General features: G+C 56.2%; 3 protein-coding genes across 3 annotated transcripts; 1 reads left to right on the top strand and 2 right to left on the bottom strand.

The window, feature by feature from the left end:
* Window positions 1–594: 594 nt before the first annotated feature.
* LTHEOB_6432 (uncharacterized protein) lies at window positions 595–1,901 on the bottom strand (the record flags this gene model as incomplete). Its single annotated transcript, XM_035515688.1, has 2 exons — window positions 595–1,594; window positions 1,648–1,901. 2 exons carry the CDS (start codon window positions 1,899–1,901, stop codon window positions 595–597), a joined length of 1,254 nt encoding a protein of 417 aa, XP_035373015.1.
* A 1,858-nt stretch (window positions 1,902–3,759) lies between these two features.
* LTHEOB_6431 (uncharacterized protein) lies at window positions 3,760–6,340 on the top strand (the record flags this gene model as incomplete). Its single annotated transcript, XM_035515687.1, has 2 exons — window positions 3,760–3,852; window positions 3,908–6,340. The coding sequence occupies 2 exons, from the start codon at window positions 3,760–3,762 to the stop codon at window positions 6,338–6,340; spliced, it is 2,526 nt and encodes an 841-aa protein (XP_035373014.1).
* A 1,062-nt stretch (window positions 6,341–7,402) lies between these two features.
* LTHEOB_6430 (Chloroquine resistance transporter) lies at window positions 7,403–8,348 on the bottom strand (the record flags this gene model as incomplete). The annotated part of the gene is made up of 2 exons (XM_035515686.1): window positions 7,403–8,173; window positions 8,229–8,348. 2 exons carry the CDS (start codon window positions 8,346–8,348, stop codon window positions 7,403–7,405), a joined length of 891 nt encoding a protein of 296 aa, XP_035373013.1.
* Between the last annotated feature and the right edge of the window lie 2,633 nt (window positions 8,349–10,981).

Raw genomic sequence — 10,981 nt, 5'->3', positions numbered from 1 at the left:
GCGTGCGCATCTGGAGGGGCTCAGCCCGAGCAAGTCTGAGAGCATGCTACCAACTCTTCATTCGTTCAAATTACATGTAGGACGCGTTATCAACAATCCAGGGAAGGGCAGAGCCTGGTCGCTAGAACCACCATCCGTTGTTCTAGCCATGCATAGGCCCGCCAAGGGCATGGTGGCTCGCCTCCCTGCCGAAGCAAGAAGACGAAGCCAGGCCAGGGCGACTATATTACAGGCACCAAATCTGTTTTCTTCAAAGTTGTTGGAGAGGGAGAAGTGCCGGCCACGGCGGCTGCGCTGATGTACCGCACGGATGGCGCTAGGGCAAACGCTAAACCCGTTTGGGTGCGCCCATCAACGACGACCATCGCGCTCGTTCAGGCGGCAGCTCGCTCGCCACCGGCGAATGCATGGGACGGTCACCGCCGTGGATGCTCAGGACGATCTTCACGAAAAACATCACGCATGCGGCATGAACCTCACGGTGAGAGCAGAATCACTCCTGCAGCCAATGTTCATCCTGAAACTTTCATGTAGCTCTATTTCTCCCAAAAGCTCGTACTCTGCTCAGTCATCGATGGTAAGTCAACCGACTTCCTAATCCTCGGAATCGTCAGAGGCTGTAGAGTATTGGTCCTCGTTTGCGCCAACGTTCAACTCGCTTGCCCAAGGATCCCGGCCAACAACCTCCGTCTCCAAGATGGGGTTGATACTGATGACACTCACACCCCCGTAACTGGTTACTCCGAGCTTTTGATGCGGCATGACAGGCTCCAGGTAGCGCATCCAGGCCTGTGATTTGCGCTGGTAGCTAGTTGTCGTGGTCCTCAATTTCGGGACGAGTTCCCCGATTTGAAAGTTGCTCGAACGACGCCAGAGTTCGTAATCCATGTCCATGTCCACTGCTACCATCTCAATGTGAGAACAATGGACCCTAATCATCGCCAAGATGTTCCTGAACTCGACTGCATTGTCTTCGTTATTGTAACGGGGAAGGGTGATGTTTTTGATGCCCTTGTTCTGCTCAAGAACACGCTGGAGACCCTCGACGTTGGAGTTGATACAATTCCAAAGGTATTCATTGTAGTAGAGATAGTGCGTCCACGACATGGTGATTGTCTCCAGACGGGGACCGATGCGCGCCAACCTAGCCAGAAGATCCGTCTTCCAGTCATGGTGGAGCTGAAGGTGCTTGAGATGTTCATGCTCGTTGAATACTTCGCTGAGAAAAGGAATGATCACCTCGTAGCACATTCGGATGTCTCTGAGCGTGTCGTTTCCAAAACCGACGAGCGTCGTAAGGTTAGGGAATAACTTAGGGATGTCCGAATTCAGACTCGTCTCCTGGAGATGGCAGTAGTAGTGAAGTTCCACGACACTGCTGAACCTCTTGCCTAGCGCGTCGGCATGGCTCGCCAGATAGTATAGAATGTCCTCAGGGACTTGAAAGCTGACGACCTGGGCATTCCTTGCAACGTGGAGTGTCGCGAGGAGTTGTGCGGCAATCCAGCGGCAGGCATAGCTTTTCGGAGAAGCGAAAAGCATCAGATGTTCGAGCTTCAGGGAATAGTCGGGAGGGAAGTCAAGGCCAAGATATCTGCCAGATGGTGTCAACGCCGCTTTCATTCTCCATGAAATTTGTCTTCTTACATGGTATACTTGAGAGGGACCGGAGGCAATCCGGTGTACCGACCGTCCAGGCTGAAATGCCTCAGTCGGCTGATGCGAATGACTCGGAATATGTGGGGAATCGCAAGTTCATAGAATAGCGTGTTGACCATCGACAGCGAGCAGATCTCGTTGTCTGCTCCCCGGTTGGAGACGCTGAGGCGCGCCACGGTCTCGACAATCTCTTTCAAGATGTCGCCGGGCAGGTCGACGAGCGAAGGGCGGATGCCCGACATCGCGGCTTCGTTGCTGAGCGACGCAGCAAGTGGGCGGGCGATTGGGTGGTCAGACGTGATGATGAGAGTGAAGGAAGGGTTGAGCAGCTCGAGAGCGCGGGTGAAGACATGCTCACAACTGCATGCACTTGGCACGTGCACCCACGCAGTGCGGACAACTCACGGGAAAATCAAATCTGCGACAATTGTGGAAAAGCAGTAACACCTGCAAACGAGCTGCAACACTACGAAACCAATCACGGGCCCATCTCCGACTTTTTGACTTCGTGAACGACAATCTCGATCAATAAGCATATATACATTCCCACTTCCGTGGGATGGTGGCATTCTGCTTGGCTACCTCACAGTGAGCAGCTATGGCACGTCCAATGAACTCATGGAAATATTCTTGCGCATGGACAAGAATTTGGCAAAAGGTGGCTCCGGATATAGTCATTTCAATCGGTGGACAGAAATGAGCAAGAGAAGTCCTTTCCATAGTTCGCTCTGTGCAAAGTCAAACAAAAGACACCAGTAAACAACCCCGTAAAGCTTTAATCTCCTCCCGAACTTGTTACGCAGATGCTATATTCGAAAACCATCAGTCTTTGATTCTCTTGAGTGCGCTCAATGCGAATTTGTAGCAAATATCAACCAGGTACGCTTGCAGATGTATAGCAGTTCTCCGCAAATGCTGGAAAAGTCACAGCTTGGGCACAAACGCAAATATATGGAGCAGGCAGTTATCACATTGGAACGCCTTGTAGAAGATTCAGTTTTATATCCAAAAGCAATTCAGCTGTTACTACTATCTAACAAGTCGTAGTAACCATCTGAGCACAGAGAGATAAATCCGATTCGAGTCGTAAATCTTTGAAATGTCCCTCTTGGCCGATTAGGGTGGTTAATTTCGGCAACAGACTTTGGATATCGAGGATATAGAACACGGGACCGCACGTTATCCTGGAAGAGCAAACGACCATCTCACCAAAGGACGTAATTTGCTACACGACGTGGCCATGAAGCTCTCGTTGGGTGCCCGGATGAAATCAAATCAAAATTCTTGTAGGCACTGTATAAAACCTCCAATTAGAAAACTTGCTGTAAATTGAAGTCCGTCACGTCTGGAGAGTATATAATGGAAGGCAAAAGTAATGCTATTCCTTGAAGCCGAGGCACATAACGAAATTTTCGAGCAGGGACAGTATATCCTAGGATCTGGTGAAACGGGTGGCTCTGTGGCAGCATTGTTAGCTTTTGAACAAGGAAATCCGGACGCGTGGAAAGCGTTCACCTCCTAGGATCCGCTCATTAGTGCAAGCCGTCGCGTCCCAGACCATATTCTCGGGAATCTGGTTCTCTACCGCATCAAATGATTAGCCTCGCTTACAGGCCATCTTTGACATGTATCGCGAGTACCACTTGTCAGCTTTCCGGTTAGAGTGTCCTCTAGCCGGCGAAAAAAGGGGTGGGTGAGCGCTTCTCCTCGATGGAAGCGAAACCACAGCGCGGCATTGTCCAGGGTTGGCACCGGTGAAGCTCCAGTTCAAGACCGCCACTAGTGGTGAGGCATTCGGTTTCTCGTGGTGGGAGGCTCCGCGCGTACGAGGTGAATGCGGCATTGCCAGGCCGGGAATTGCCGTGGCTGTCCACTCGACGACTCTTTGGCGCCCACCTGCGCGGATGGGTGCTGCGAATTGTGACAGGACACCGGGTGTTGCCGTGCCAAGTGGACCCTGCATTCACTTTCGTCGGGCGGACATTTAAACGCATCTGCGGCATCCTCTCATTACCACCACCACTTCTTTCCAAACTTGATCTCCGTCCCGCTTCACCGCCATTGTATATTCACCCAATCCACTCCTTCACTTCCGCCGCAATGTCCACGTACAATCACGAGGGGGATGATCCTCCTCACGCGCAGGCACGGCGCAGCAACAACGACAACCAGGCATTGACCCGCCAGAACCAAGTGCGCAGACATTCCATCCAGTGAACGTGAAGCACGCACCGCTAACATTCAGCAGGACACGCGCGCCTCGTATGAGCACTTGCACCCGTCGTACAATCCGAGCCCGTACGCGTCGTTGGAGAGGACGCCGACTCCAGTGCTCAACTCAAGTCAGTCTCAGATGCTACAGGGTCAGGTCTTCAACCCGGTGCAGGTCCAGATGATGCTACCCACAGAGGGCAACGACAGCCTATCACCCGGCTTCGGCATGATGCCCCAGTCTCAACCTGGTGGCTTCAATTCCAACACCTTCGGCGTTCCCTCCAACGTCGACGCGAACAACTACCTCCGCACCCTCCACGGTCCGAACACGTACCAGCAGACATATGAGAATCTGGCTGCGAGCAAATGGGTGCAGCAGCAAGAGCGTCAGCGCAGGGTCCAGGCACTCTTTGAAGCCCAGTTCAAGCCATCGGCAGTTAACTTCAACCCGTTCCAGCCCCGCAACCCCCAGGTTGGCGGGGTGTCTCAAAGCCAGAGCAGCAGCGTAGTTACTTCTCCGAGCAGTGGTATTCCTCCGAAGTCCACGCCCGGCAAACTCTCCCCTTTGTTGTCGGAGCGGATCAAGGACAACTCCAGGCCCTCCCCTGGCCTCGCCCCGCATGCTGCACAGCATGGCTACGTCTACAAGTCGCCGTATAGCAACAATATCGCAATGCATAGTCGCGCTGCTTTCGAGGGCCCCGGCGGCGCCTTAAGCCGCAACGTCAACGCGTCTTTCGACACCAGCGTTGTCGACTTGACCCGTCCCGACGATTCTCCTACCTGGAAAGTCATGGAGGACATCAAGATGATTAACGCCGCACGGAAGCGTGAAAAGGAAAAGCACATGTTCCAGGACTGCAACGACGAGGACGACGACGATGTCGACATGGCCCAAGCCACCTCCGACGAGGACAAGCCCACGCCAGCCCAGCACCGCTCCAACGAGGACACTTCCACCACGGTTCCGCCCTTCCCCATTTCCAACATTGTCACGACGCTCCCCGGCAGCCAGCCCGTCCAAGCCACCACCAACGATTCCGCTGACCCCGTCCCCGGCCACGACGCCACCACTGAGGCCGACTCCGACACCGACACCGACATCGACGATGCCACCACCGTCCGCGACCCCTCCCCCGACCTGGTCATCCGCCGTGCCGGCCCTCCCTCTCCTCCTGGTCGCTACCCGCTGCCCACGAACAGGGAGATCAGGCGCGCCTCGAGGTACGTCCTGTGGACGCAGCGCGAGAGCGCCGCCATGGCCCACGTCATGGACTGGGCCCGCGTCGTGTTCGGAGGCGCCCCGCTCGACGACGCCCGCTGGGAACTCCTCTCCAAGCGCCTCACCACGCACTACAACATCCTCCGCCCCGCCGCCGTCATCCGCGAGCGCTGGGAGAAGTTCCTGCGGGAGGACTACCAGCACGGTGTCAAGTTCATGCCGTACCCCGAGTTCTTGAGGAACTTGAAGCGGAAGTGGGAGACGATGAGGCGGGAGAACGAGGACAACGAGGACCAAGACATCTCGTACAACGGCATCGCCGCCACCGGTGACAAGCGCAAGCGTCTCGACTCGCTGTCCACCTCCTTCGCCGACGACGACACCGACACCGACGACGACGACGAAAGCTCCGGCCCCTCGACCCCATCCCCCTTCCACGTCTTCCCCGCCAACCCCAACGCGCCCGCCCCCTCCTCGCCGCAGACCTTCCCCCGTCCCGCCAGCAAGCTGCGCCGCGTCACCCTCGCCGAGGACCTTAGCTCGTCGTTCTCCGCTGTCACCACCAAGCAGAAGCCAAAGCGCAAGAAAGCGCCCAGCAAGCACGTCGTCGCCCTCGCCCGCGCGCAGTTCTCCCTCCCGCACGCCTTCAGCGCCGCCCGTGACGCCGTCGCCCACCTGCGCACCGCGTCGGCGCATAGCGTGCGCGGCGGCTCGTTTGACAGCCCTGGCACGTTTGCCCTCGGCTCGTTTGAGGGTGCTGGTGATCCGAAGGACGTCATGCGGCTCCGTGTTGTGGGGCAGAAGGTGTTGGATACTTTTGCGGCGAAGACGGGGGGCGCGCTGCCGGGCAATGCGAAGGAGATTCTGAGGAAGGCGGTGGGCGAGTTTGTGGGGGTGATGGGGAGGGAGAGGGAGAAGAGCGGTGGTGGTGGTGCGGACGACGGCATGTCTGTGGAGGAGATGGATGTTGATGCTGAGGATGAGGCTGACATGGGCGAGATGCGTGAGCAGTGGGAGGCGCTGAAGGAGAGGTTGGAGGCGCAGTGTGTTGGTGTTGGCGTCAGCTTTGTGTGCAAGGAGCAGGAAGACTACTCCGACGACGAGGAAGAATATGGTGCAGTTGATGATGGAGAGGTGGGTGACAAGCCTGGTGCAGAGGCTGATGGAGCCGCTGTTGAAGAGGTTGTCGGCGAGGCTGGTGGAGAGCCTGGTGAAGAGGGCGATGATTCTTCGGCTCTTGTTTGAGGGGCTGGGTTTGCTTTCCTCCTGCGTTTGCCTTAGAAGGTCAATAAAAAAGTATAGGGTTTGTATGGCGGACATTAGCGATACACTTCACATTGCTTTCTTCATTTGCTAGCCTCAGTACCCTTAAAAGAGAAATAGCTTCATGTAGTACGTAGTAGTCGAGACGAATCATCATTACCTTCCCCTTCCTGCATCCTGCGTCGACTGAGATCAAGTCGGCGACTGCCCGTGGTGCCAGGTATAAGCCATCACTACTAATTCGATGTGCATCTAAGCTCGTTGCATGGGTACTTGAAGCTACTATCCAGACGACGATGTCGAATTATTAAATTGACATCTTCGTCTGGATGATAGCTTCCACTCCCTATGCAGATCGAGTGCCATTGCGGGCGAAGAGAACTACAGAGGATCATATCTTTTGGTACCTGCGTGTGGGCTTCAATCTCTGACAGTGATACTTCACTGGACTTTAAGTTGCAGAGCTGAACAACCACATTGTCAAGGCCCATGGAAGCCTTATGGTCCGGAATGACCATCTCAGCCCAGTCATCACGGTCTCAAGAAAAACCAGCTTTTTGTTATGACGATTGAAAGACGCGCTACATAATGGGCAGCGTCAAAATAGGGATGATGTGGGCTGGCAGGAAGTAGAGCGGAAGTAATCCTTTTGAGAATTATGTTCCTGAGAGTTAGCCATCTCCATCGCCCCCAGAAATTATAAAACCGAACCTCTTTCAAGGTAGCAGTGAGCTGAACGTAGTCAGAAACACAGCTATTATTTTCATCCAGAGCGACTATTACGCTCTAACACTAGCTATTACAGAGCCATGGCCTTTTCCCTTCAGGCCGTTGCCCCCATTAATTCGTAAGCCCCGTCTACCATCTATGCCATTCTGATCAAAGCAAACAACGCCCGTTATAAAACCCTGAACAAGTGAAACAGTCCCTCTCTAGCCAGTCTAGCAAAATAAGCCCCTCTAAACCCATCTCTCGTCTTCTACCCCATTCCCCCTTCAAACAAACACCCCACACCACCACCACACGAGCCCACACACATCCCCATCAATCCTCCCTCTTCTTGCCCGCAGCAATCCCCCTCCCCACCCTCGCCGGCTCCACCCCCTCCGGCACCCCCTCCGGCCTGACCTTCTTCTCATCCCCCATCCCCGTCAGCTCGCGCCCATCCCTCTCCCACCAATTCTTAACCGCATGCCCCGTCTTCTTGATCCCGTACACCGCCTCGAGCATCTCGGCCACCAGCGCGAACTTGTCGACCATCCGCAGCGCCAGCGGCGGGCCGTAGCCGCCCGCACCATACGGGAGTTCGTGGAAGGCGTGTTGGATGAGTGACGTGGTGGCCATGGCTTCGGTATAGGTCCAGCTGTCGAAACGCCGGCCTAGGCGGTCGGATTCGTCGTACGTCGGCATAGGCGCGGGGGCTGTGGTGGGGAGGGAGAGGGTGGGGGCGATGAGGGAGGGGCGGGTGGGGAGGGGCGTGGTCGGCGGGAGGGTACGGGCGGTGGCGCGGATGGTGAGGGGGATGGTGTCGGTGGAGGAGACGCTGGACGAGCGGGAGTGGTTGGTGGGAGTGTCGTCGTCGTCCTCGTCGTCGATGTCCATGGCCGAGGTCGCGGGGTTGGCGGGCTCGTCGTTGTCGATGGCCATGGCTTGGACGCCGTTGTCGTTGGCGACGTCTTCCTTGAATTCGACCCTCTTGGCGCGTGTGATGCGCAGCGCGGTGTACGATTTGTCTTTCCTCGTGAGCGCGTGGCGGGTGTTTTGCTGCAGCGGAACACCTCTGGCGGCCGCCATCTCTTGCTGAGCCTTCGCGACCTGTCACGCTGTCAGCCGGATGCCCTTTTCTCCCAGGTGACTTCGGGGAACGTACAACGCTTCTGAAGACGATGCGAGGCGGGAGCTTGCGGGGGCGCTTGTAGTTCGGGTCCTCGCGCTGTCTCTTATCGGACTCTTCGACCTCTTTCGGGATGGTGTATTCTCGATATTCCATGGCGAGTGGATTTGACGAGTGAGCACGATCCCCAGCGTCCAACGAGGCGATGTTTTAGAAGTGGAACAGCTGTGGCTGTCGGCGGGAAGGAACCTGAAGCACTGATGCAGAGGGGACCTTCGCAGCGCCGCGTAAAGAGTGGATTGGGTCAGTTGCTGTGAACGGCGCGGCGCGTTGGTGATGTCGGGTGTTTTGTTAGGCAGCGCGGCGGACGTTTCCGACGGGTGGAAGTCGTGGTATCAGCGGGGAAGCTTTTTCGATCACCTTCGACTTTGCACTCGCTCCGAAAGACTAACCGAGCTCGCTCGGGCCGGCAGAGAAAGGGCCCACCTGTGCTCCCTGACTCTCGGCATAGATTTAATGAAAGTGGGATGGAAGCGCAGTACTGACGCTTCGCCACAGAGTGTTTGAGCAGATATTCCACCAAACGGTCGTGCAGTGTCACCTTGGGTCATTTAGACTTCACTCCTCCATTCCCAAGAGGCTCCCAGGGATGGGAGATGGTGCCGAAGAGGAGCGGCGCACCTCACCCGTAGCACTTCACTTTGAGTTCCACCGACGGCGGTGTGAATCAGACCCAGTCATGGCTTCCAACATGCGCGCCTCCAAGCACATGCGGTTTGAGAGACTCTGCTTCCATGTGGACATCCTCCAAGTTGCAACAAAGCGAAACATCTCGCTTTCCTCAAAAGCCAGCGCTTAAAGCGCTTCCAAGCAGGTGGGTGTCTTAGAGCCCCAGCTATCAGGAATCCCGTAGCATACGCAGCGTGCTAGGTGCCAGAACCGTGTTTCGCCAGCGGATTGAAACGCCCTCTGAAGGGTGGAAGGTTTTGCGGCGTCGGACCAGTTGTTTTCGGGGGCTGCAGGACTTCTACGCGGATGAGAAGGATCTCCCAGCCGCAGCGAGGGCTCGGGCTGTCAGAACAACCCAGGGCATGTCGTCATTTCTGTAGACTCCAGCAATACTGTTTGGACACCACCAGAAATGGGCGGCGAAGGGACGGAAACAATGATCAGGCAAAGGAAGGCCTATTGATAAGATGTGCCCGCCCCGATGACTCAAGAGCAAATACGCGCACTCACCTCTGCATGCGCGGGTTGGAGAGCTGCGTGAGAGAATAAGGATCTGTAAAATTGTCAGGCATGCGAAGGGTTTCAGCGTCGAGGTCGAGAATGTACGTACAACACGGAGCAGCGCATCGATAGAGATGAAACCCCGGCGACCGCGATTTATTGAAGCTGTTGAGCTACTCCACGTCGGTGTGGCTGTGGAAGCTGGCCCGGGAGATCAGCTGAGTGCGCAAGGTCATCGTCGCCGACGAAGCCTTCGCCTCCCGGAGTCGGGTAGATCAGCTTGTCATCAGAAGGAGATAGCACATCCTCACTCGAGCGTGGAGCGAGGGCACAGAAAGAGCACTCAGGCGAGCAAGCACTATTCCCAGCAGCCAAAGCCGCCCGCGCTGCTGGCAAAATGACAAGCGCAGTTGAAGCTGCTGTGGTGCGGCCGGGGCGGCGGACAAGACGTTGGAAATCTGCGAGAAGGTGTCGGAGGCATGTCAGCACGGACAAAAGCATGTTGAGAGACACTAAAGTGGTGGAGAGAAAAGTATATCGCTCTGCAAAATGTGTGCCGCGAAACAGTCTCAGCGTTGGACGATTGCGACCGGCTGTCTAAGAGGTTGACGGCCGACTCGACCGAGATGCCCTCGACACGCGCGGCCCACGAATGGCTTGCGGAGGGGATCGCCAAACTAAGCCAAAGACACTTGGAAGACTGGTCTGTCGCGCTGGACCGTCGTGAAGACTCCGCCACGCCTGCTGTTGCTAATGTTCGTTTGCGCATTAGGATTACGCGCGAGCGGGATGAACAATGTCGCATGGAAGCTCGTGGCGGCGTGAGACCGCCTCACCGTGTGTACGGGCGCTCGAAGCACTGTCATTGGGGCTCTCAGCCCCCGGGGCAGAAATCGCAAATGACAGCCTCTGCAGCTGCTGAGCCTGTCTTGACGCTTCACTGTTGTCGCGCTGAATCGCCGCGCGGCTGCCGCCATCAACACCAGAGCGGCCGACTCGCGAACGAGCCAAAACGTGAAAGTTTTCACTTCGCGCGACAGTGCGCCCCGGAGAACCTTGCTACTCAGCGATGCAAAGACCGCCACGCGGAGACACGCAGCCAACGCCAGGAACGACCTCCTTGCATTGCTTTCAGTTCCATTTTCAAGTCACCACTTCTTCCTCAAGGACCGGCTCAAGGCCAGTCGATTGACGAAAAAGAAAGGTCGCGTCAGCCTCAAGTAGTGCAATAGAGGCGACACTGTGGCAGCGAAGTATGAGCGGAGCTCAGGGACCAGCCACCCGGTTCCAAAAACTAGTTTAATCAAAAGAGCAAATCCCGCGTAGGGACGTTCTAGAGATTAAACTAAAAAGAACAGCTACTTCACTTGATCTAAGCCAAAAGGCAAAGAGAGCTGAAGAAGAAAAAGAGGACTTGGGGCGCCCCATCCAGGGGTTTAAGTAGGCGGGTCGGGGCGCGCTAGTGTGTGGTGGTCGGCTGCGCTGGTTTGGCTGGGCAACTGCTCTGGCTAGGCCCGATGTGGATGCGTGATCGTCGCCGGGTCGCTGCTACGGGCTTG

The sequence above is a fragment of the Lasiodiplodia theobromae genome (assembly GCF_012971845.1).
Source record: "Lasiodiplodia theobromae strain AM2As chromosome Unknown scaffold_18, whole genome shotgun sequence".
NCBI classification, from domain to species: Eukaryota; Fungi; Ascomycota; class Dothideomycetes; order Botryosphaeriales; family Botryosphaeriaceae; genus Lasiodiplodia; species Lasiodiplodia theobromae.
This window is presented reverse-complemented; position numbering and strand designations above follow the sequence as displayed.